We start from the raw sequence: 26,869 nt of genomic DNA on the forward strand, positions 1-26,869 counted from the left end.
TAGAATTCATGGTTCCATCTATCACAGCAAGCCTTCCAGGTCCTGAAGCAGCAAAACAACCCCAGACCATCACACTACCACCACCATATTTTACTGTTGGTATGATGTTCTTTTGCTGAAATGCTGTGTTACTTCTACGCCAGATGTAACGGGTCACGCACCTTCCAAAAAGTTCAACTTTTGTCTCGTCGGTCCACAAGGTATTTTCCCAAAAGTCTTGGCAATCATTGAGATTTTTTTTAGCAAAATTGAGACAAGCCTTAATGTTCTTTTTGCTTAAAAGTGGTTTGCGCCTTGGATATCTGCCATGCAGGCCGTTTTTGCCCAGTCTCTTTCTTATGGTGGAGTCGTGAACACTGACCTTAATTGAGGCAAGTGAGGCCTGCAGTTCTTTAGATGTTGTCCTGGGGTCTTTTGTGGCCTCTCGGTTGAGTTTTCTCTGCGCTCTTGGGGTAATTTTGGTCGACCTGCCACTCCTGGGAAGGTTTATCACTGTTCCATGTGTTTGCCATTTGTGGATAATGGCTCTCACTGTGGTTCGCTGGAGTCCCAACACTTTAGAAATGGCTTTATAATTTTTACCAGACTGATAGATCTCAATTACAGTACTTTTGTTCTCATTTGTACCTGAATTTCTTTGGATCTTGGCATGATGTCTAGCTTTTGAGGTGCTTTTGGTCTACTTCTCTGTGTCAGATAGCTCCTATTTATGTGATTTCTTGACTGAAACAGGTGCGGCAGTAATCAGGCCTGGGGGTGACTACAGAAATTGAACTCAGGTGTGATAAACCTCAGTTAAGTTATTTTTTAACAAGGGGGGCAATCACTTTTTCACACAGGGCCATGTAGATTTTGAGGTTTTTTTTCTCACTAAATAATAAAAACCATCATTTAAAACTGCATTTTGTTTTCAATTATGTTATCTTTGACTAATAGTTAACGGTTTTTGATGAACAGAAACATTTAAGTGTGACAAACATGCAAAAGAATAAGAAATCAGGAAGGGGGCAAATTGTTTATATTTAACTCTGCGTGGGTACATCACTGTTGTTCTGGTAAACTTTCAAATAACAGGCGTCTAATTTTTTGGTCACGCATAGTAGAAAAAGTAATCGCAGTGCATTTTACTCTCAAATATCTAATATGCATGTTTACACATGAATCTTGAAATTTAACAGCTTATTTTATGATAGGTACACAAATTTGATTAGCCTTGTACAAAAAAAAAAAATCTTGGCAAGTGGAAGTTATGATCAAAGATCGGTGCAAATATTATCTCTTCTATTAATGCTCCCTCACAATACAAAAGCATAGGCTCGTACTTCCAGCTCCCAGTCGTTCTCCGCCAGGTAGCACTCAGCAACAGCTCGATCGCAGCCTGCTATATTCACAAACTGGTCACACTTGTTTGTCCGCTCACTGATAAGAGCTCCATCCTCCACCTCTACTGATTGCTGCACACCACTGCTTTCCTCCATGCCGCGCTACTCAACAAATACTTGCAGAACCTCCAACCACGCCCATACGTCAGCAAGTCAGCAAGTACAGGAGCTAAGTACGAGATGGCCAGTCATACAGCGCACTTCTACATACGTCAAGCCTCAGGTATTGGTGGTAGTGTTGTCCGGATCATGAACGATTCGGATCTTTGATCCGAATCTATTTTATGAGTTGATCATCCGAATCATCAAAATGAGTGATTCGGATCGCAAAAGGGGCGGGGCCAGGAGCGACACGCCCCCTCTCAGCGGGCAGCGGGGTTCGGGAAGCAGAGCAGGGATGGATTGCTGAGTTGGATGGGAGGCAGCCTTGCAGGGAGACAGGTAGATGAGAGAGAGGGGACATGGGTGCCACTGCCAGATATGTGTAGAGCACACATACTGGCTATAATGTGCTGCCCATTATAGGCTGTCTGTTCCGTAGTTGTACACAGTGATCACATTGGAAGCTTTTGGCTCAGCACAGCTCAGTAACTTTGCAGACAGTGTGATTGAAAGGCAATATAATCCTCCTGCACTCGGCACTAAACAGCTGCACTTATCTTCTGGGAATGCTTTCTTTCACTGTGCGACCTTTTCTTTCAAAGTATACAGATGAACATGTAGGTGAAATATATGTAAAGCATATGATTGCAGCATGTGGGTATTACGTGCAAATATTTCTGCTCTCTGCTCGTCCCTCCTCCCATCTCTGTCCACCCCTGCCCTCTGTCCATCTTCTCCCCTTCTCTGTGTGTCCACTCCCTCCCCTTCTCCTGTCCACAGACCTGCCCTGCTGTTCATTTCACCCCGAATGCTTCCAGTAGTAAAATGATCCGAGATTCGAATCAAAGATCCGGATCTCTTCAATGATCCGATTCGAATCATCCGGATCATTGAAAAGATCCGAACTTCCCATCTCTAATTGGTGGAAGACAGAAGGAAGTCGCTGCAGTGCCAGTCTGGAGAGCGGAAACGGTATTCTCCAGCAGGCCCATGATAACAAATTATCCAATCAGCATTACCTCTGATGTTGCACTGCTGTCTGCCGCTCTGTAGGAGTTTGTTTCCTGGAACTTCCGCCCGAATCACTTATGGCGGCTCGCGAGCTCTTACGCTTAGGAGGTGGGCTTGGGCGGAGCGCTCTTACTTTCGCTTTAGAGGTCACCTGCTTCATAGGTTGTTACCAGTTTGACAACCATGGGCTCCATGTGTATGAATTCATTGCGGGCGCTTGTGAGAGGAATGAGTGAAGGTCGCGGGTTTGATCGAGTTTTGAATAAGGTATGGTGCTGGGTAGAGATCAGACGCTGTTGTGGCATCCAGGCAGGTGTGTAGGTCGTTTTCCCCCACATTTCTTTGCTAAAAGCCCGGTGTGCTGTAGGGATGGACTAAGCAGTCTTCTTACCTAGGGGACCTTAAAGAGACGAAGCTATTAATAGATTTATACATACCTGGGGCTTCCTCCAGCCCCATCAGCATGGATCACTACCACAGCGCCGTCCTCCGCTGCCTCTATCGCTGGTACTGGGTCCTGTCACTTCGGCCTGTCGACGCAAGCGCAGTGCGCTCCCTTCCGTACTGCGCAGACGGCCAGGCGCATGTGTAAAGCAGGCGCCGGTGAGACGGAGGGAGTCCCTGTGGATGCGTACAACTGGCCGCGTCCAGCGGAAGTGACGGGACCCGGTACCGGCGATAGAGGCAGCGGTGGACGGCTACGTGGGAGCGATCCATGCAGACTGGGCTGGAGGAAGCCCCAGGTATGTATAAAACAGGGCTGTGGAGTCGGAGTCAGGGCAATTTTGGCCACCCAGAGTTGTTGATTTCATAAACTGAGGCGTCGGAGTCGGATGATTTTTGTACAAAATCCACAGCCCTGTTAAGTATTAGACTAAGGGCCCGTTCACACCTATAATCACAAAACGTTTTGCGGGAGTGATTTTCCCGTGATGAACGTGTGAATGGGCCCTAAGGAGTCGAGAAGTCGGAGCCATTTTGGGTACTGGGAGACGTGATTTCATAAACTGAGGAGTTGAAGTTGGAAGATTTTTGTACAGACTCCACAGCCCTGGTATAAAATATTTTTCATTTTCCCGTCTCTGGTTTCCTTTACCACTTCGCCACTGAGGGGGTTTTCCCCATTATGGACCAGAGCACTTTTCACCTTTCAGCGCTCCTTCCTTTCATTCACCAATACATTACTTACCGTATGTCAAAGAAAATGATCTATATCTTGGTTTTTTTCACCACCAGTAAGGTTTTCTTTCGGTTGTACAATTTGCTAAGAATTATTTTACTCTAAATACATTTTAATGGAAATAATAAAAAAAATGGTGAAAAAAAATTCATTGTTTCTCAGTTTTTGCCCATTATAGTTTTAAAACAATACATGCTGCCATAATTAAAACTCACATTTTATTTCTCGGTTATTTATTTATTTTATTTATTGTATCTATAATGCGCCAACATATTACACGGTGCTGATTATTAACACTGTTAAAAATGATGTCCCTATCACAATGTATGTCACCAATACTTTGGAAATAAAGGTGCTTTTTTCAGTTCTGCATCCATCACTATTTACAAACCCATATTTTCAAAAATAACAGTAATATACACTGTTGACATACATATCAAAACATTTGACATACATATTAAAAGTTCAGTCCCTAAGGTAACTGTATTTTTGTTTTGTTTTTTGTTTCGGTATTTATGGGAGAGTGTGTGAGGCTAGGAGTTAATTTTTAATTTGTGTATGTCTTTTTATTGAAATAAATGTATGTAGGTGTAATTTTACTATTTGACCACAACATTTCCTCACATATTTTCTTCCTGCTGTGTACTAATAGTATGTGAAAAGGAAGTAATGTGTGCATGTGTAATTAAGTTTGTTACAATGACCGCAGGCATCTCATTGATGCCGGCGATTAGCGGTGGGCTCATAAGTCTTTAAAGAGACACTGAAGCGAAACAAAATTTATGATATTATGATTTGTATGTGTAGTACAGCTAAGAAATAAAACATTAAGATAAGATATATCAGTCTAATTGTTTCCAGTACAGGAAGAGTTAAGAAACTCCAGTTGTTATCTCTATGCAAAAAAGCCATTAAGCTCTACGACTTTCAAAGTCGTGGAGAGGGCTGTCTTCTGACTTTTATTATCTCAACTGTTCCTAAATTATTTACCTTTTCTCTGCCAGAGGAGAGGTCATTAGTTCACAGACTGCTCTGAAAGAATCATTTTGAATGCTGAATGTTCTGCATATATTATAGAATGATGCAATGTTAGAAAAAACACTATATACCTGAAAATAAAAATATGAGAATATTTTCTTTGCTGCTAATCTTCTAGTAATTATTCATAGTACACAACCAATTCATTATATCATATATTTTTTTTTGCTTCAGTGTCACTTTAAGGACTCAAATTCGTGATTTAAATTAGGCTTAATTGCCTCAGCTGTGCGGCTGGTAGAGAGTGGGTTATTTACCCATAAGCCCGCTGTCTTCTATATAATTCAAACGTCTTGCACATGTCCAATTGGACGCGTTGCAAGACTCAATATCGCGCACTTCCTCATTTAAGCTGGAAGGAGGAAGTGTGTGGTAGTGAGCCTTGCAACGCGTCCTATATGACGCGTGCAAGACATTTGAAACGCATAGAAGACAGCGGATTTATGGGTTAGTAAGCCCTCTCTAAGGCCGCTGTCTTCTATGCGTTTCAAACGTCTCGTGAGTCCACCGCTACCAGCGATCATTGACACAGGGACTTAAATCAATGAATGGGAATGGAGTTCCCATTCATTGATCGGCGGTGAGAACGGGAGCGAGCGCGAGGCATATAACTACACCCCTGGGACGGTAACAGTCTTCCAGCAGTGTGTAGCTATGCTGCCACCCTACTGTCCCGTCCACGCATTACTTCTATATTGCGTAAACAGTAGGGGCTTTGTCAAAAGCTGAGCCATCTCTTAGACGCGTCGGTTTTTCATATGAGGACTTAGATCAATGAATCATTGATCAACGGGCTAATGGAAGGCGGCAGGCACGCACGCCTGTCAGTGGCAGCAATGTAGCCTATCCGTCCAGATAGGATTAAGTGGTTAAAAATTACCGCAGCCAAAAGATTTACTGTCATTTCACATGCTAAACTTTGCAAGAGTACTATTCTGAAGCATCCATCTGTGATTGATGCAATGGGCACCACTGCTGTAAACATATTTCACAAAATTGTATTTTTTCCTGCCTGCTCACTTTTTACATCTACAGGCTCACTCTTATCATCAAAATCTAATCTTTGTTCACAAGGAGTAGAACTACTCTGACATATCATATCTTTCTGGCATTTTCAATATGTATATCTTCTGATTCATCTTCACTGTTTCACTGGTTTGTTCATAATTGATATCCAGAAAATAGTTGTTTTCCAAGATCCTTCATTTTTGAATTTTGTTGCAACTATTGATTTCACATCATTGAGTAGTTTTTAATTTTTAGCAGCAATGATGAGATCATCAACCCATATCAATAATGTTATTTGCTCCTTTCCATTCCGTTTGACATACACACAATAGTCCGTAGAATTCTGTACAAATACGTTTGAGCATAGGTTTCTGAGCGTATGATCAGGGCTGTGGAGTCGAGGAGTCTGAGTCGGAGCAATTTTGGGTACCCGGAGTCGGAGTTGGAGTCGGCGGTTTCATAAACTGAGGAGTCAGGAGTGGGATGATCTTTGTACCAAATTCACAGCCCTGGTAAGTATTAGGCCCCATTCACACTAGAGCGTTTGCCGCGATTTCGGCAAACCGCTAGCGCTTTTTAAAAGCGCTAGCGTAATGAAACCCTATGGGCTCGTTCTTACTTGGGCGATTTGCTCTAATCTACGCAAATCGGCCAAAAACGCGAAACGCAAATCCGTCGCCTGCACCATTTTCAGGCGATTTCCTGGCTATCGCGTTTCAGTGCTATAGAAGCGCTAAACACGATTGTGGCAAAATCGCCGCAGTGTTCAGTGAAATCGCAGAAAAATCACTCCTGCAAAACGCCGGCAAAAATCGTCTGCGTTTTGTAAGTGTGAATGGGGCCTTAGATTGAGGAGTCTGAGCCATTTTGGGTACCTGGAGTTGGAGGTTTCATAAACTGAGGAGCCGGATGGGTTTTGTACGGACTCCACAGCCCTGCGTATGATATGTGTTCTCCCCAGAATTTTTTTTCCAGCCGGGTGGTATGAAAAGGTAGCTGGGTGGGGATGGACACACTGGGCGCTACTAGGTGCGGAACACCCCTCCCCCTAATTAAAGTGACAGGCTAGGCTCTGTCTTTTGTACTGGAATCTCTTAAAGGGATACTTAACTGAAGAAAAAATGGCCAGTTACTTACCTGGAGCTTCTTCTAGCCCCCTGAAGTCCTGCTACCTCGCCGCCATTCCACGCTGCTCTGTTCCTTAGCCTCACACCTCCTCAATCATGCTCCTGCGACCGGGAGCGCTTTGCCCATGCACAGTAGCAAGTTTTAGTTCCAGTGCAGGTGTAGAACGCTACCAGTCATGGGAATGTGATGGAGGAGGCGAGTGGCCACGCATGCAGCGTTCAGAGGGGGACAGCAGAGGAACAAAGCAGTGCGGAATGACTGCAAGGGACAAGAACAACTTTAAGGGCTGGAAGAAGCCCCAGGTAAGTAGCTGGCCCTTTTCTTTTCACAGTTAAAGTGTCCTTTAAAGTTCTAACTACCCTTCTGCTGATTTGACAATGAAACTAGCAGTTTTTTGCATGGGTGGTCCTAGTGTGGAAGAGGATTTCTGGGCCATATAGCATGATATTGATAAGCAGGCAGCTTCTCAATATCATGCTATGGCCCCAAAAATCTCCTCTTGCACCACCCATGTACAGTATATAGGATACAAAACGGTATATAGGAAGCATGGGGAAAAAAAATCTTGGTTGTTTCATTTTCAGATCTGCAGAATGAACCTGGCTGCTGGTTGTAATGTCACTGTCAGTCACATGGGATATTGCTTGGTTGTCAAGGGGCCAGGATGTCTCACTAATCACTCTGTGTTTGTGCCTGGGTGAGTTTGTGGCCATCTGTACGCTGGCTCACTCTTCCCTCTCCCCGTCAAGCTGCAGCTCCCTCAGGGCTAGTTCATACTCGGCGCTTGGAGCGCCGCTTGCCTACGGTCGAAATTTGAGGGCAAATCTCGTGACTTAGAGCGATTTGCGCTTGTGATTCCCATCAATAAAATGAGAATCACAGTGCAATAGCCCCAAACGTTTGCGATTGATTGAAAAACGCTGCAGTGTGAATGTATCCATAAGGGTACATTAGTAGCAGCGCTTTGCTGATTTTGCTGGCGATCAGCAAAGCACTGAAAAGTACCTAGTGTGAACTAGCCCTCACACCAGTCACACTAAGGGCTTGTTCACACCTAGGGCGTTTTTACGGGGGGGGGGGGGGGGGGGGTTGAGCGCAGGAGATTTAAAAAAAAAAAAAAAAAAACTAAAATCACTAGTGCAATGAATCCTTATGGGATAGTTCATATCTGAGCGTTTCGTCTGCTTTCCACTCAGCAAAGCGTTGCATCCAAATTTTAGTCCGTTTTTGGTACACTGGAAGATATAGGAAAAGCGCAAAATGCCCACAAAATCTATTTGTGCGGAGATTGTGTTCGCGCTTTGATGAATAAATACATTGTATTTATTACTTTCCGGGTCAAAGATCGCTCTGCAACAACGCTTTGAAAAGCACTGTACACAAAATCGCGGAGTGGTGGGAGGCGAAAAAAACCCAAAAATTGAAAATCGCTGGCGTTTTCGATTTGAACAAAGCCTCACTTCTGGCATCAATCGGCCCGGGGAAATCAGTCGCAGGACAGGATGAACATGAGGGTCAAAGGGTCAGCGGGACGAGTACAGGGAGAGGAAAAGGAGAGTGTCTGGCTGAACATTCCAGAAAGAACAGCCGCGCTTTCTCTCCGATCTTCAGCTCAACTGAGCTGCGTGTGACGTCACCTGCATTCCCCGCCCCTCCAAACAACTGCCGAGAGCTGGGTAGGAGAGCGGAGATAGTATCCCTGAGTGACAGCAGCTGACTGCAATGATACAGTTGCTGCTGCTCACTAATTAATGAGCTGCACAGAACGTGGATAATTTCACCTGGGCGCTCACCGATATCAGCCTGGCAGCACGCCTGGCAGGCTCTAGGGAGAACACTATAATCTATAACACTTTCTCTAACCGTCATCCGGGACAACAGGAGATCCGGTCCCTCCTCCGGATCTGGGGAAACGATCAATCAAGAAGCATTAAAAGCCCCCGCCCACCCTCATTCCTCAGTTCATCTGTGTTTCCCTCCAGGAAACACCTTCAAGAAGCAGCGCCCGTTTATTTTTTTATTATTTCCTTACCGGAGGGTGAGGTGGTTTTCCAGGGGGACAGGCCTGATTGTTTTCCGGAGGGGATTCCTGGGGGGCGTGTCTCCTTTAGGGGAGAAATGCGCTTTGATTAGGGAAACAGCGTTTTTTCCTCCCTCCTACCTTTTTAGACGCTGGCTCACGGAGGTAGCTCTAGCGTCTATCACCGCCGCAGCAATTTCCGGGTCTCTGACGTCAGCCGCAAGAGGTGGGACAGGCGCGCTGACGTCATCCGTAGCGCGACGGAAAGGGGAGGATAAAGCGGAGGACCAGGAAGGAGAAGTGGTCCTGGCGTCCTCCGCGCGCACAGACCAGCATGGAAGGCCAAGCGGCTGTAAAGCCTTCTGGACAGATCCAGCCCCAGGCGGCAACTTCTGGTGGGGTGAGTCCTCCGTTCTGGAGGAGGGATTGTTTCTGTTGCGGTCTGAGTGAAGTGCTCTAACATTGCCTTCTATATGCTTGTTTATAGGCAAAGACTGAGCCCAAAACTTCTGCTACAGCCCCTGAAAGGAAATATAAGAGATGTGGTTTTTGTAGCACTAAGATTCCTTTAGAAGCTACTAAAAATGCCTGTCAAGCTTGTATAGATGCCTTAGTAGCTTCAGAAACCTCTAATATTCTAAAGGGTGTTATGGAATCTGTAAATATTAAAATGCAGGAAACATTAGATAAATTTTAAAGAATCTTTTGTTCCTCCAGCCTCTGAACCTTTACCTGGTTCTTCCTCGGCTTCTCTCCCAGGCCCTTTTGGGCATTTTTCCCAGCAGTCTTCCATATCTAATATTTTAGGAGCTGAGGAGGAGGAAGAGATCGAGGAGGGGGAGGAGGAAGGGGAAGAGCAGTCAGGTTATATCCCTAGAAGAGGGTGAGCACCCTCAGTCCGATTCTGAGTCAGAACATTTACTTAGGGCTCCGAGATTTTTGTTTTCACCCGATGAATCTTCTGAGTTACTTAAAGCAGTTTATGCTACTGAACAAATTAAAGAGACAGTTGCTGAGTTAACTCCGCAGGATCGGGTTTATTCAGGACTAGCTAGGCCCTCGGGGAGGGTGTTTCCTATTCATAAATCCTTACAGGAGATCATTACTTCACAATGGGAGAATCCGGAGAAAAAGTTGTTTATTCCTAAATCATCTAAAAGGAAATACCCTTTCTCTCAATCAGACATTGATAGATGGATTAAATGTCCCAAATTGGATGCCGCACTAGCAAAATATTCAAAGGATTCAGATTTGTCATTTGAGGATGCAGGGACCCTTAAGGACCCAATGGATAAAAGAGTGGAGGGTCTTCTTAAAAAGGCTTGGGAATCAGCAGCTTTTGGGTTCCTTCCTGGAGTTTCAGCCACGTGTATTTCTCGCAACTTGAGAATTTGGATGGACAATCTAATTTCTCAGATTGAAAAAGGGGCTCCGCCTAAAGATTATGCAGCCTCTTTGCCAGTGATTCTCAGAGCGGTTGCCTTTTTGGCGGACGCAATTACTGAGATGGTTCGTATCACGGCTCGCACTACTGCTCTTGTTAACTCCGCTAGAAGAGCGATATGGCTGAAAACCTGGGAGGGAGACTTAACTTCGAAAAATAGATTATGCTCTATCCCCTTTGAGGGTAATCTTCTTTTCGGAGCAGAATTAGATAATGTTTTGTCTCGTTCTGCAGAGAAGGGGAAGCAATTCCCTAATAAAAAGAAAGTCTTTAAAGGGAAAAGACCCTTTGTAGCCAAAAAGACAGCCAGTGATCCAAATCCATGGCCTAATAAGAATCGTACTGTGCAGCGTAAATGGTCCTTTCCCAAGGGTAAAGGGAAATCAACCTTCACGATTGGGAATTCCAACCGATCCTTTTGTTTTTCAAATCATCAAGCGGGGTTACCGTCTTCAATTTTCATTTCCCCCCCCCCCCCCCCCCCCCACAAGAGATTTGTGAATCAGATTCCAAAGGACCCAGAAAAGGCTCAGGGTCTGGAGTCGGAAGTTCAGAGTTTTTTGGAAAAAGGAGTGATAATCCCGGTTCCTCAGATAGAGGAGTTCCAGGGTTATTATTCACACGTTTTTTTTAGTGAAAAAAGCAAACGGAGATTTTCGTTTCATTTTGAATCTAAAATCCCTCAATCCTTTCTTAGTGTACAAGAAATTCAGGATGGAGAGCATTTACTCGGTAAGAGCTCTCCTCCAGGGCAACGAGTTTTTTGTCTCGATAGATCTTCAGGACGCTTACCTGCACATACCGATTTTTCCAGGTCATCAAAAATATTTAAGATTTGCGATCCGAGATCAATCCCGGGTTCGACATTTTCAGTTTCAAGCTCTACCTTTCGGCATTGCATCGGCTCCTCGAATTTTCACGAAGGTACTTGCCGAGGTGATGAAGGAGCTAAGACTACAAGGGATTTCAATAGTCCCTTATTTGGACGATCTCCTAGTGTTTGCTCAGACAGAAAAATTGATTCTGGCGCACAGGGATATTGTTATAAAGACCCTGACAGGGGTAGGTTGGATAGTAAATTATGCCAAATCAGCTCTAACCCCTGTTCAGAGAATTACCTTTTTAGGATACCAGATAGACTCCATGTTACAAAAGATTTTCTTGCCACGGGAGAAAATTCTAAAAATCCAGGCACAAGTGGAACAAATATTAAGGTTGGAGGAATGCTCACTGCGTCTGATTATGAGACTTCTGGGTCTGTTCACAGCCACGATTCCGGCTGTTATATGGGCTCAGTTTCACGGCAGACTATTACAAAATGTTCTGTTGACAAATTGGGACAAGTCCCAGGATTCGCTGGATCTGCGAATTTCCATTCCAGACCCAGTAAAGATCAGTCTAAAATGGTGGTTGCAGCAGGAAAATTTGCAGATGGGGAGATGGTGGAGACAGACAAACCCAATAAAAATTTTCACAGATGCGAGTTCATGGGGCTGGGGGGCAACAGCTCTGGGACAACACGCACAAGGCTCTTGGCCACAGACTATAAGAGTAAAGTCGTCCAATTTCAGAGAACTCAGGGCAGTCTGGGAGGCACTTCTAGCATTTCAAGAAATGATAGAGGGGAATCATGTGTTAATTTTTTCCGACAATATTACGACGGTGGCTTTTTTGGCAAAACAGGGAGGAACCAGGTCCAGGGACCTAATGTTCCTATCCTCAGAAATCTTCAGTTGGGTAGAACACAAAGTTCTATCTTTATCTGCAATCCATATAAAGGGAGTGTTGAATCTGGAGGCAGATTTTTTGAGTCGTCAGCAGATTTTCCAGTCAGAATGGAGTCTCCATCCGGAGGTTTTTTTGTTCAATTTCAGAGATATTCGGCACGCCGGAAATAGATCTCTTTGCAACTTCGGAAAATGCAAAGGTGGATCGATTTTTCTCCCTGCACAGGAGCCCAGGAGCTCTGGGATTGGACGCACTCAGTCTCCCATGGCAATACAACCTATGTTATGCCTTCCCTCCTCTAGCTCTAATACCTCAGGTTCTGATAAAGCTACAAAAAGAAAGGGTGAGATTGATCTTAATAGCCCCCAGATGGCCAAAAAGACCCTGGTATGCAACTCTGTTGAGGTTATCAGAGAAAGATCCGTTTCCCCTTCCAGATCGACAGGACCTGTTGATGCAGGGCCCTCTGAGCCATCCCAAGCCCCAGTTATTCAAACTGGCAGCTTGGATCCTGAAAGGGTAATTCTGAGAGGTAAGGGTATTTCAGAGAAAGTTATTGAAGTGCTCATGAAGTGTAGGAAGCCGGTAACTCAGAAAATTTATCGGAAGGTCTGGAAGGTCTTTTTATCATGGTGTACTTCTAAAAACAAAGATTGTAAGCTGACTAGTTCAGTCCTAGATTTTCTTCATGATGGTTTCGAGATGAAGCTGGCACCCAGTACCCTTAAAGTGCAATGCTCAGCACTATCTATCCTGTTAGACAGGCATCTAGCTCAGGAAGAATTAGTGAAGAATTTTTTCAGGGCAATTCAAAGATCGACTCCGATTAGGCAAAAGATTTTTCCTCAATGGGATTTATCCTTAGTACTCAATTGTATTATGAGGCCTCCTTTTGAGCCTATTGAAGAGATTGACATTAAGCTCCTTTCCTTTAAACTAGCATTTCTGATAGCTATTACATCGGCAAGGAGACTGGGGGACTTACAAGCATTGTCAATTAAAGATCCCTTTTTGGTAATATGTCCAGATTGTGTTCGTTTAAGATTAGACCCAACCTATATCCCAAAGGTTTCTTCAGAATTTCATCGTTCTCAGGAGATTATTTTGCCCTCCTTTTGTGATAGACCTTCCAATGACAAGGAAAGGGAGTTTCACTGTTTGGATGCGAGACGCACGCTTTTAGCATACCTGTCTAGGACCAGAGAGTTTAGAAAATCGAATAATCTATTTATACTATATACAGGAAAAAATAGAGGGCAGCGGGCATCAAAACAAACTATAGCCAGATGGATTAGGCAGACTATAATTCTGGCCTATCAGGCTAGTAGCTGTCCAGTACCTACCAATATTAAGGCCCATTCAACACGTTCCTTGTCCACATCCTGGGCGGAAAGAGCAGGGGCAACTATACAGCAGATCTGTCAAGCGGCAACCTGGTCGACGACATCCACATTTATCAAACATTACAGAGTGGATGTGCTATCTCAGCAGGATCAGTCGTTTGGCAGAAAGGTGTTTCAAGCAGTTGTCCCTCCCTAGGTGAGAAACTGTCTTCTAAAAAGACTTCTTGTCTATCTCTCCTGTTGTCCCGGATGACGGTTAGAGAAATACTCCTATTAGACCTACCGGTAATGGAGTTTCTAAGCGTCTTCCGGGACAACCCTTATAACCCGGCCCTAGCTGGGAACACCTTTCTATTTTTTCTATATCGGTTAGATGGATCACTAGGGGGTGTATATATTTTTTCTGCTATCTTCATTTCTGGTGGTTTCTAGTAGGTTCTACTTATAGATGCACTGAGGAATGAGGGTGGGCGGGGGCTTTTAATGCTTCTTGATTGATCGTTTCCCCAGATCCGGAGGAGGGACCGGATCTCCTGTTGTCCCGGAAGACGCTTAGAAACTCCATTACCGGTAGGTCTAATAGGAGTATTTCAGCTTTCTAAAGGGATGTCAGTTCTGTATATAAAGTTATGATACATGGCTTACCTCTGCCAGCATAATGATCTCTCAGAATTTTCACTGCTTTCCTACCTTCATCAGCTGGTGCTCTCATTATAATAGACAGACTTATGTCATCCAGGAATTCAATTAGCTCAGCATAAGCCTCCTCCTCCTTATTGCTGTCTTAAAAAGGGAACCTTTACCGAGTGAAAAGAAAAAAAAGTTTCACTTACCTGGGGCTTCCAACAGCCCCCTGCAGGTGTCTTGTGCCCGCTCCGTCACTCTGTGATCATCCAGTCCCCCGCCATGGCTCAGTTTCTTTTTTGGCGGCCCTGGCCATGCACATCCTCGATTTCGCTCCTGTCCATGTGGATATCCTGCACATGCGCAGTATGTGTACTATGTGCGTGCGGTTAAGGTTCCCTTTCACTGGGTCTGTGTCATCTGAAGGTTCATGTAGGATGGTCTCTTTAACATTCATCAAGCGCAGATGGCCTAGGAATTTTGTCTCCCACAGCTCATTCTTCTCATCTCTGTCTGTCCAAAAGCTGCCTGTTCCATCGATTTGTTCACTCTCCTGGGCCCATAACCTGTTATCATTTTCATTTGAGATGGGATAACCAGCCTGATGCTTCTTTTTAATCTTATCTTGTGAGTTACAGCAAATCTGTCGGAGGATACACCACACCATGCTTTAGTTTCTACTAGAAACATACTGGTTTTTGTTTTTCGTTTTTTTTCCCCCTCTGCTCTCTGAGTAAACACTTCCAGGTTAAAAAACAGACAATATTGTCACTTAACTCTAGATCAGTGGAAAAGCTGTATAAGGGCAGATGAATCATCACATTTCTTAACAGGCTTTTTGTCTGCGCAGGCGTGGTCTTTACTCATGCATGCGCAACATGGCCATGTTTGTGCAGATGGGAGCATGACCATGATAAGGTTCTCGAGCAGCAGCAGAAGGGGGCAAGGAGAATCGGAGAAGCCTCTAGAACATTTAGGACACTTGATGGATTTGTGTCGTTTGAATCTGCTGTCACCTTCTATGGCAAAACCCGTGTCAATTGCATAGCACCTCGGGGCTGTCGAGTCTGTACAAAAATGATCCAACTCCTCTAATTTGCATATAAAAGCAGACCTGAACTCAACTTCCTCTCTGCCCTAAAAGATACAGTGGTGTGAAAAACTATTTGCCCCCTTCCTGATTTCTTATTCTTTTGCATGTTTGTCACACTTAAATGTTTTTGCTCATCAAAAACCGTTAACCATTAGTTAAAGATAACATAATTGAACACAAAATGCAGTTTTAAATGATGGTTTTTATTATTTAGTGAGAAAAAAAACTCAAAACCTACATGGCCCTGTGTGAAAAAGAAATTGCCCCCTGAACCTAATTACTGGTTGGGCCACCCTTAGCAGCAATATCTGCAATCAAGCGTTTGCGATAACTTGCAACAAGTCTTTTACAGTGCTCTGGAGGAATTTTGGGCCACTCATCTTTGCAGAATTGTTGTAATTCAGCTTTATTTGAGGGTTTTCTAGCATGAACTGCCTTTTTAAGGTCATGCCACAACATCTCAATAGGATTCAGGTCAGGGCTTTGACTAGGCCACTCCAAAGTCTTCATTTTGTTTTTCTTCAGCCATTCAGAGGTGGATTTGCTGGTGTCTTTTGGGTCATTGTCCTGCTGCAGCACCCAAGATCGCTTCAGCTTGAGTTGACGAACAGATGGCCGGACATTCTTCTTCAGGATTTTTTGGTAGACAGGTTGCAGGTTTGGGACTCGATTCGATACTCGGCCAAACTATTATCATCCCATCTCCCTCTACTACCACTTATTAACAACCCTCTCTTTGCTCTGGGACTTGAGAACCCATTGGCATTCAAATGGTGGGACGAAAAGGGCCTTAATAAGGTTACGCATCTTCTCACCCCTAGAGGGATCTATTCCTGGCCTGCACTACAGGAAACTTTTCAGGCCCCCGCCAAATAATTTTTCCGCTATCTACAGATTAAACATTGGGTACACTCCTTAATCCATAAGATAGACCCTCCATACGACACTACACCATTTGAAAACATCTGCCTACATCGACCCAACTCTAAAGGGCTAATATCCACACTTTACTCTTTTTTAACCCGCCCTGACCGCCCTTGCACCCATGCATATGTTACCAAATGGGAGGCAGACCTGCAAGGCACAAAGGATAGAGAGGACTGGCTGGGCATTTGGAGCAGAGTGCCCAGCTGTTCCTCTAATTTGCACACAATCGAGGCAGCCTACAAAGTGATGACCCGGTGGTACCTAGTTCCTGCTAGAGTAGCTAAAGCGTTCCCCTCCGCGAACCCTTTCTGCTTCCGTGGCTGTAGGATTTTAGGCGACATGTTACATATCTGGTGGACCTGCCCACGACTCACTAGATTCTGTTGTCAGGTTTACCGACTTCTCTCTTCCATGTTTCATAAACCCATCCCTAAAGACCCTTGGCAAGCTCTTTTTCATGAAAAAGTGGGATCTATGACTTTGCTTTAAAATAAGCTAGCTTCCTTTGTTTTTTCCGCGGCGGCCATGTCCATTGCCGCTAATTGGAAAAAACCTTCGGTCAGCATTGGTGAGGTAAAGTCTAGACTAAATTCCTTCATGATCAATGAAAAATTAACTAGCATCCTAAAGGACTCCCTTAAAAAATTTGAACGGATTTGGGACCCCTGGATTCAACTCGAACATGCATCAATGGATGGTTCTTTGATAACGAGGCTATAGGACGGGACTACCCACTGCTCTCTTCTTTCTTTCTCTCCCTTCTTCTCCTCCTTCTCTACTCTTCTATTCTTTCCCTTTTCTCTCCCTGCTCTTGTTCCTACTCCTCTCTCTATCTGTAGAGCTAATATGAGACCTCCTCTGTGGCTCGTCCATCGCTGGACGACGAGCCCCAGAGCCCCTAAGTGTTCCTGGTCTTTTGCCAGGTTTTTCCCCTCAGATACCCATAAGCATGTCTCAGATAGCTGGGTTTAACCTCCCTGGCGGTAACCCCGTGTGTGACACGGGGTAAGCCGCCGGAGGGTGCCGCTCAGGCCCTGCTGGGCCGATTTTCATAATTTTTTTTTTGCTGGACGCAGCTAGCACTTTGCTAGCTGCGCCAGCACTCTGATCGCCGCCGGCCCCTGCCCGATCGCCGCTATCTGCTGCGGCGCACCCCCCCCCCCCCCCCCCCCAGACCCCAGCGCTGCCTGGCCAATCAGTGCCAGGCAGCGCCGAGGGGTGGCCCGGGACTCCCAATGACGTCCCGACGTCAGTGACGTCGGTGACGTCATCCCGCCCCGTCGCCATGGCGACGGGGGAAGCCCTCCAGGAAATCCCGTTGTATGAACGGGATTTCCTGATCGGAGATCGCCGAAGGCGATCGAAGCGGGCGGGGGGATGCCGCTCAGCAGCGGCTATCATGTAGCGAGCCCTCGGCTCGCTACATGATTAAAAAAAATAAATTTTTTTTTAAAAACTGCTGCGCTCCCTCCTGGCGGTATTTTTCATACCGCCAAGGAGGTTAACTCTCTGGGACACATTCTACACTGTTCTCTGCAATCCCTACCCCGTTGAGTATTGCTGTTAATGTTGATGTACACCCCTATGTGTTTTTGTATGCTCCATTTGGTTCCTACTGATGATCTCTTGTATTGTCTTTATTATGAAAATTTTAAATTGAATTAAAATTGTGAGACACAAAAAAAGCAGGAAGTAGAAACGGTGTAGATTTATTGCAGGATTTGTATCAGCTGTAACAAAGGAATGCTTTTCTTGGTACTTATCCGTTAGCCGGGCGCATCCTCTAGGTGGCGACAAAACTCCACCAGAGTTACATCTTTCCCTACTATCCATGGCGGCCTGGAGGAGGAATAGTAATTAGCGCCACCTGCCGGATGCGCCCGGCTAACGGATAAGTACCTTTTTCTTTAAAGAGGAATTGACCTCAGAATATGAAAACAGAGCATTGCAATCCATGTTAAAAATTGTAGGCAAAAACAGTACAATATATGTACAAAAATGTGAATAAACTATAATATACAATTATATTAATAAGCCACACCCTCTGTGACTTAAGCTACGTACACACATGCGACAACGATCGTTCGTTGTCAACGACGAACGAACTTTTACTTGATGAAAGAACGACCTAAGTAAAGTCAGTTTTAAAAGGTGTGTAACGATCAGATCGTTAGAACGAACGTTACATCACGTAAAAGTAACTATTACGCCTGCGCATAAAAATGAAAAGTTCCATGGAGAAATAGTGAAATGCGCATTTAAAGCCTAGTACGAACGATCATTTCCAACCATGTACTACTTTTGCAAACGATCGTCGTTGGGAAAAATCCGCCAAGCTAGATCATTCGTTTTGAACTATCTAGCTCGTCCGACATTAGACTTCATGGTCGTTGGCTGCTTTTTTTCAAATGATCGTCGTTTGAAAGGATCGGGGAACTATTGTTTCAAACGACTATCGTCGCATGTGTGTACGCACCTTTACTCTGCCGAGGCAAGGCTCCCAGAGATCAATGGGAGATTTTCTCCTGCTTATGCAAATCCCCTGCAGCTTTGTTTGTTGACACAGTGAGTCATCAGGAGGTGCCCATGAATAGAGAATCCTGACAGCCAGCTTAGGGACTGTAGAAACTTAAAGAGACTCCGTAACAAAAATTGCATCCTGTTTTTTATCATCCTATAAGTTCCAAAAGCTATTCTAATGTGTTCTGGCTTACTGCAGCACTTTCTACTATCACAGTCTCTGTAATAAATCGATGTATCTTTCCCCTGTCAGACTTGTCGGCCTGTGTCTGGAAGGCTGCCAAGTTCTTCAGTGTTGTGGTTCTGCTATGAACTCCCCCTTCCAGGCCCCTCTATGCACACTGTCTGTGTATTATTTAGATTAGGGCAGCTTCTCTCTTCTCTCTTATCTTTTACAAGCTGGATAAATCGTCCTCTGAGCTGGCTGGGCTTTCACATACTGAGGAATTACAGACAAAGGCAAAGCTGTTTGCAGGAAGAAACGAGCAGCCTGAAACTTCAGTGCATGAGAACTGCAGGGGAAAAGAAACACACAAATGATCTCTTGAGATTCAAAAGGAAGGGTGTATACAGCCTGCTTGTGTATGGATGTATTTTCTATGTGTGGACATACTGTACATCAACCTACTTCCTGTTTTGGTGGCCATTTTGTTTGTTTATAAACAAACTTTTTAAAACTGTATTTAACCACTTTTAATGCCGCGAGGAGTGGCGAAATTGTGACAGAGGGTAATAGGAGATGTCCCCTAACGCACTGGTATGTTTACTTTTGTGCGATTTTAACAATACAGATTCTCTTTAACTTTGTTGTAAGGCAATAGGAAAAACTCCGCTAGCTGATAAAAGTGCAATTAGAGGGCAGCATGATGCAGAGCTGTGCATGGAGGGTCCATGGGCAAAAATCTGTCTGGTCTCTCCCCATTGTTATAATGACTATGTTTGGATAAGGTGTTAAACAAATTGAAAAGTTTTTGACAGTCCCTAGACTCCAGGAGGGCTGCTTTCTGACTTGTATGAGACTGGCAGGGATAGGAGTCACATTACAGGCAAGTAGCCTGTGTGATGTGGGTCTGCAATACAGATAAGATCTCTGCTCCCTCTCAGGCTATTCTCAATTTCTCCCTATACCTCTTCTTTCTGGACTAGTGCACGCCAAAATCACAATAGTAATCGCTAGCAATTTGTGAGTGCGATTTTGTGACGCGATTTTTAGAGCGATTTTTGAATGAATTGCTCCAAAAAATGCTACATGCAGTGTGTTTGCGTTTCTGAAAAAATCACTACGCTGCTGTGAGAACACAGTCATAGGGTAACATTAGCCAAGCGCTTTTCAAATCACTGTTGATTTGAAAAACGCTCAGATGTACTCTTGGTTTAAAAACGGGCTCTAGGTCTGTCTTTCGCCACGCGTGTCCGCCGCCCGCTTACCCGGCCACACGCGTCTGTCGCCCACCCACACGGCCACTCGCCGCACATCCGGCCGCCCGCTCGGCTCCCTGCGCCTGCTCCTCCTGTGTGTGAGAGGCTGGGTCCGTGCTGCGCACATGCGCAGTAGCAAAAAACACGGACAAAGCTACACAGAGACAACTGTCCCTGCTGTACGCAGGGACAGTTGCCTATTATTATATAGGATTTATATAGCGCCATCTTTCGCAGTGCTGTACAGAGCATATTGTCTTGTCACTTAACTATCTGTTTCCTTCTCTTTCAGCTTTTCTCTCCTCACCATTTCTCCCCTTCTCTGCATATGGGCTCAGACACACTATAAGCGCTTTTTACTGAGCGATGTTACCGCGATCGTGATTTTAATGCAAGTCTGGCTAAACAGTGCTCATAAAAGCGCTTATAGTGCTTCACAGTGTAAAAAGGACTGACAAGTTTTTGCCTGAAAAAACATGAATACATATATATGCTTCACTGTTAATGCTTCGCTCTATATAAAACTAAACAAATGTCCACTAAAAACATATAACAGTCCTTCTTACACTGTGAAGCACCAAACCTTAGTGTGTATGTCAACTGATATCGAGAGGGGGACATTGGGCTTGATTCACAAAGCCGTGCTGACTGTTTAGCACGGGCTTTCTAAACAGTTAGCACGTGAAGTTACACTATCGCGGACTTTTGCGCGTGCAAAAGTCCACATTATCGCACACAAATGTCTGCGATCGTGGCACCTTGCGCGTGCTAAAGTCCGCGAGCGGCACTTCACGTGCTAACTGTTTAGCACGGCTTTGTGAATCAAGCCCAATGTGTATCTAAAAGGGTTGCTTTTTGTCAAAAAAAAGTTTTTCCTGAAATTAGCAAGCGTGAAGTAATGTCAGTGAAGCGCTTCACAGTGTAAAAAGGACTATACAAGTTGTTTTTCCCAGAAAAAACATGAATACATATATATGCTTCACTGTTAATGCTTCACTCTATATAAAACGAAACAAATATCCAATAAAAAATATAACAGTCCTTTTTACACTGTGAAGCGCCAAACCTTTATTAGTGTGTATGTGAACTAGTGTTGGGCGAACACCTGGATGTTCGGGAACGTTCGCCGAACATGGCCGCGATGTTCGGCATGTTCGGGCCGAACCCCGAACATCCCGCTTTTGGGGGCCCTATGGGGTTGCAGGCATAAGGGGGGGAGCATGCCCCAATCGCGGGGGGGGGGGGGGGGGTCGGAAATTCCCCCCACCCCCTCTGCTAGCGCTCCCCCCTCTGCCCGCTTCCCCATACAAAAGTTTAAGGAAAGTAAAATAATACCGGTGGTAGTGGCTGGCAGTGGCACTGTGAAGTGAGTCAGGAGGAGGAGTCCGGAGAGTGACGCGTTGAGGGAGGCCGGGCAGCGGGCGGTTCAGCGGTAGTACCCTTGTGGTACTTCCGCCCTTTCTCTGACCTCACGTCCTCTGCATACGAGGGTACGCGTCATCACGCAGAGGACGTGAGGTCAGAGAAAGGGCGGAAGTACCACAAGGGTACTACTATTGCTGAACCGCCCGCTGCCCGGCCTCCCTCAACGCGTCACTCTCCGGACTCCTCCTCCTCACTCACTTCACAGTGCCACTGCCAGCCACTACCACCGGTACTACTTTACTTTCCTTAAACTTTTGTATGGGGAAGCGGGCAGAGGGGGGAGCGCTAGCGGAGGGGGTGGGGGGAATTTCCGACCCCCCCCCCCCCCCCCAGCGATCGGAGCATGCTCCCCCCCTTATGCCTGCGACCCCATAGGGGGGCCGTATTCGGCCGAACAGGGGCCCTGTTCGGCCAGGCATTGAGCCGTTCGGGCGAATCCGAACAGTTTGGCCGAACACCACCAGGTGTTCGGCCGAACTCGAACATCACCCGAACAGGGTGATGTTCTGCAGAACCCGAACAGTGGCGAACACTGTTCGCCCAACACTAATGTGAACTGATAGCGAGAGGGGGAGATCCTAAAATGAACTAGAGTGAAGTAATATCAGTGAAGCATATGCGTGCCTGTCATATTTTTTTAGTGGACATTTGGTCAGTTTTATAAAGAGTGAAGCATTAACAGTGAAGCATATATATTTATGATTTTTGGGAAAAACCTGTTCAGTCTTTTTTACACTGTGAAGTGCCAAACCTCTCTTAGGCCCAGTGCACACCAAAACCGCTAGCAAATCCGCAATACGCTAGCGGTTTTGGGAGCTGATTTCAGAGCGATTCTAGGTATGTTTAGAGAGGTTTTCTAAACATACCTAGCGGTTTTGGGTGCGTTTTTGTGTAGCAGATTACAGTAAAAGCTGTTACTGAACAGCTACTGTAACAAAAATGCCTGGCAAACCGCTCTGAAGTAGCGTTTTTCAGAGCGGTTTGCGTTTTTCCTATACTTTACATTGAGGACGAAACGCTTCCGAAAAACGCAAACGCGCAGCAGGAGGCGCGTTTGCGGCTTTGCAAAAACCGCAAACCGCCGGTGTGCACCATCCCATTGCAATACATTAGACAAGCGTTTTTGTAGGCGGATGCGGCCGGCGGATCGCTCCAAAAACCGCTCGGTGTGCACTGGGCCTTAGGCTTACACCAGAGGAGTTTTTCTGAGCATTTTGAGTTTTTTTAAATTTGCTGCTAATGTTATCCTATGTGTCTGTGCACACTGGAGCAATGAGGTTTTGTAAAAGACCCCATAGCATTACATTGGGAAGAGCTTTTGAAACCTCTATTATCGTAAGAGAATAGAGGCGCCAGCAGGATAAAAGGTAAGAAAATTTTTAAAATTTGCTGGGAGGCAGTGGTGGACTTACCTCCGGAAAGCAGACTCAAAATACTGTCTGAATTAAACAAATAAATGTATTATTGGTACCCCAAAAAATGCAACGCGTTTCGCTGGCACAGCCCGCTTCATCAGGCAATAAGATAGGGGACAAACAGTAGCTCGTCAGTAGCACGAATGGCACCTCTGTCTACACTCCTGGGAAGGTTCATCACTGTTCCATGTTTTTGCCATTTGTGGATAATGGCTCTCACAGTGGCTCGCTGGAGTCCCAAAGCATTAGAAATGGCTTTATAACCTTTACCAGACTGATAGATCTCAATTACAGTACTTTTGTTCTCATTTGTTCCTGAATTTCTTTGGATCTTGGCATGATGTCTAGCTTTTGAGGTGCTTTTGGTCTACTCTGTGTCGGATAGCTCCTATTTAAGTGATTTCTTGATTGAAACAGGTGTGGCAGTAATCAGGCCTGGGGGTGACTACAGAAATTGAACTCAGGTGTGATAAACCACAGTTAAGTTATTTTTTAACAAGGGAGGCAATGACTTTTTCACACAGGGCCATGTAGATTTGGAGTTTTTTTTTCTCACTAAATAATAAAAACCATCATTTAAAACTGCATTTTGTGTTCAATTATGTTATCTTTGACTAATAGTTAACGGTTTTTGATGAGCAGAAACATTTAAGTGTGACAAACATGCAAAAGAATAAGAAATCCGGAAGGGGGCAAATAGTTTTTCACACCACTGTATATCTACTTTTATATTGCCCTTCGCAAGTGTTTTGTGTCTAATCATTCATTTCAAAGGGATAAGGAGGCTCAATTTAGTGACTTTTTGGGGGTTCAGTTCCTCTTTAACCTCCTTAGCGGTAACCCCGTGTGTGACACGGGGTAAGCCGCCGGAGGGTGCCGCTCAGGCCCTGCTGGGCCGATTTACTTAATTTTTTTTTTTGCTGGACGCAGCTAGCACTTTGCTAGCTGCGCCAGCACCCCGATCGCCGCCGCCGCGCGCCCGATCGCCGCTATCCGGTGCGGCGCGCGCCCCCCCCCCAGACCCCGAGCGCTGCCTGGCCAATCAGTGCCAGGCAGCGCCGAGGGGTGGATCGGGTCTCCCAATGACGTCCCGACGTCGCTGACGTCATTCCGCCCCGTCGCCATGGCGACGGGGGAAGCCCTCCAGGAAATCCCGTTCTTTGAACGGGATTTCCTGATCGCCTATCGCCGGAGGCGATCGGCGGGGCTGGGGGGATGCCGCTGAGCAGCGGCTATCATGTAGCGAGCCCTCGGCTCGCTACATGATTTAAAAAAAAAATAATTAAAAAAAAACTGCTGCGCTGCCCCCTGGCGGTATTTTTCATACCGCCAAGGGGGTTAAAGAGAATCTGTATTGTTAAAATCGCACAAAAGTAAACATACCAATGTGTTAGGGGACATCTCCTATTCCCCTCTGTCACAATTTCACCGCTCCCCGCCGCATTAAAAGTGGTTAAAAACTGTTTTTAAAAGTTTGTTTATAAACAAACAAAATGGCCACCAAAACAGGAAGTAGGTTGATGTACAGCATGTCCACACATAGAAAATACATCCATACACAAGCAGGCTGTATACAGCCTTCCTTTTGAATCTCAAGAGATCATTTGTGTGTTTCTTTCCCCCCTGAGGGGGGAGTTCATAGCAGAACCACAACACTGAAGAACTTGGCAGCCTTCCAGACACAGGCTGACAAGTCTGACAAGGGAAAGATACATTGATTTATTACAGAGACTGTGATAGTACAAAGTGCTGCAGTAAGCCAGAACACATTAGAATAGCTTTTGGAACTTGTAGGATGATAAAAAACAGGATGCAATTTTTGTTATGGAGTCTCTTTAAAGGACAACTGAAGTAAAAGGGGGATATGGAAGCTGCCATATGTATTTACTTATAAGCAATACCAGTTGCCTGGCTGCCCTGCTGATCCTCTGCCTCTAATACTTTTAGACATAGACCCTGAACAAGCATGCAGCATACCAGATGTCTCTGACATTATTGTCAGATCTGACAAGATTAGCTTCATGCTTGTTTCTGGTGTGATTCAGACACTACTGCAGCCAAATAGATCAACAGGGCTGCCAGGCAATTGGTATTGTTTAAGAAGAAATAAATATGGCAGTATCCATATTCTTCTCACTATAATTGTCCTTTAAAGATTATGCTGTTGCGCATATTTTAGAGCAGAGCGGAAGTTCTGTGTTCAGGTCTGCTTAAGGGCTCGTTTCCACTATTGCGAATCCGCATGCGTCCAATGCATGCGGATTTGCAAATGTAATGCAAGTGGATGGGCCTGTTTCCACTGTAGCGTTGTTGAGGTGCGTTTTTTTTCAGCGGTGAAAAAACGCACAAAAGAGCCGCAGAATTCGCCTGCGAGTGGAATGCATGCGAATCGCATGCAATGTATTTAATAGGGAAATCGCATGCGGTTTCCCCATGCGTTTTTTGCCGCGAATTCGCATAGGTACCAATGTAAATTCACACAGGCAGTGACATGGTTAAAATCGCATATACCCTCACGTACGCGAATTCGCATGCGAACTCGTGGCAAAAAACGCATGGGGAATCGCATCCGCATGCGATTTCATCAGCGGTGGAATCCAGGCGATTCCACACCGCAATAGTGGAAACGAGCCCTAAAAAGGGACCTGAGCACCTTAATCTGAAACAATCTGCTAGGTCAGTGGTTCCCAACCCATGTGCCGCGACACATACATGTGTCGTGGCAGCTTCGGGTATGTGTCGCCGTGTCAGTGCTCTGTCCTCCGCGCTGCTCTGTTGCCCTGCTATGCCTTCCCCTTTCGTTCTGTCCCATTGTAGTTAGTAGAGGACTACAAGAAAATGGCCGCCAGCATCCACATTTGTGGACAACGGTGGCCATTTTCTTGTAGTCCTTTATCTACTATGGGACGGAACAAAAGGGGAAGGCACTGGCAGAGCGGGGCAACAGAACAGCGCGGAAGATAGCGTCCCGGTTGAGGAGGAGGAGCGGATGGAGAGGCAATCTGCAGTGAGGAGGACAGTGAGTAAGGCACTTTCATGCCACCTCTCTGCAAAAAATTAAGTAGCTCCCGTTCCAGCAGCAACCCCTGGCTGTGAGAGAAGCAGCCCCTCTGCCAGCAGCAACCACCACCAAAATAGCAGCAGCCCCTGTGCCGGCAGCTCCCACTATGCCAGCAGCAGCAAAAGCCACCACGCACCAGCAGCCCCCACTATGCCTGCAGCCACCACGCACCAGCAGCCCCCACTATGCCAGCAGCCACCATGCACCAGCAGCCCCCACTATGCCAGCAGTCCCCACTATACCAGCAGCCACCAGGCACCAGCAGCCCCCACTATGCCAGCAGCAGCAAAAGCCACTATGCCAGCAGCCCCCACTATGCCAGCAGCCCCCACTATGCCAGCATCCACCACTATGCCAGCATCCCCCACTATGCCAGCAGCAGCAAAAGCCACTATGCCAGCAGCCCCCACTATGCCAGCAGTCACCACACAACAGCAGCAGCAAAAGCCACTATGCCAGCAGCCCCCACTATGCCTGCAGCCACCACACACAAGCAGCCCCCACTATGCCAGCAGCCACCACACACAAGCAGCCTCCACTATGCCAGCAGCAGCAAAAGCCACTATGCCAGCAGTCACCACACACCAGCAGCCCCCACTATGCCAGCAGCAGCAGCAAAAGCCACTATGCCAGCAGCCCCCACTATGCCAGCAGCCCCCACTATGCCAGCAGCAGCAAAAGCCACTATGCCAGCAGCAGCAAAAGCCACTATGCCAGCAGCCACCACTATGCCAGCAGTGGTAATGGCCACTCACCAGCAGCCACCACTATGCCAGCAGCGGTAATGGCCACTCACTAGCAGCCCCCATTATGCCAGCAGCGGTAATGGCCACTCACCAGCAGCCACCACTATGCCCGCAGCGGTAATGGCCACCACTATGCCAGCAGTGGTAATGGCCACTCACCAGCAGCCACCACTATGCCAGCAGCGGTAATGGCCACTCACCAGCAGCCCCCATTATGCCAGCAGCGGTAATGGCCACTCACCAGCAGCCCCCACT

General features: G+C 45.9%; 2 protein-coding genes across 3 annotated transcripts in view; one reads left to right on the plus strand and one right to left on the minus strand.

The window, feature by feature from the left end:
* The window catches only part of TDP2 (tyrosyl-DNA phosphodiesterase 2), a 72,054-nt gene extending 70,433 nt beyond the window's left edge, over positions 1-1,621 (minus strand). The window contains exon 1 of the mRNA XM_068236985.1: positions 1,323-1,621. Coding sequence (XP_068093086.1) covers positions 1,323-1,478 — 156 coding nt within the window. The 5' untranslated portion in view covers positions 1,479-1,621. The remainder of the gene's footprint in view (positions 1-1,322) is intronic.
* ACOT13 (acyl-CoA thioesterase 13) overlaps positions 1,462-26,869 on the plus strand; it is a 34,853-nt gene continuing 9,445 nt past the window's right edge. The window contains exon 1 of one of the 2 annotated variants that reach the window (XM_068236986.1): positions 1,462-1,605. In XM_068236986.1, coding sequence (XP_068093087.1) covers positions 1,477-1,605 — 129 coding nt within the window. In that variant the 5' untranslated portion in view covers positions 1,462-1,476. Of the gene's footprint in view, positions 1,606-2,609; positions 2,763-26,869 lie in introns of those variants that run through there. The other variant, XM_068236987.1, reaches the window with a different exon arrangement.

The sequence above is a fragment of the Hyperolius riggenbachi genome, chromosome 5 (genome assembly GCF_040937935.1).
Source record: "Hyperolius riggenbachi isolate aHypRig1 chromosome 5, aHypRig1.pri, whole genome shotgun sequence".
NCBI lineage: Eukaryota > Metazoa > Chordata > Amphibia > Anura > Hyperoliidae > Hyperolius > Hyperolius riggenbachi.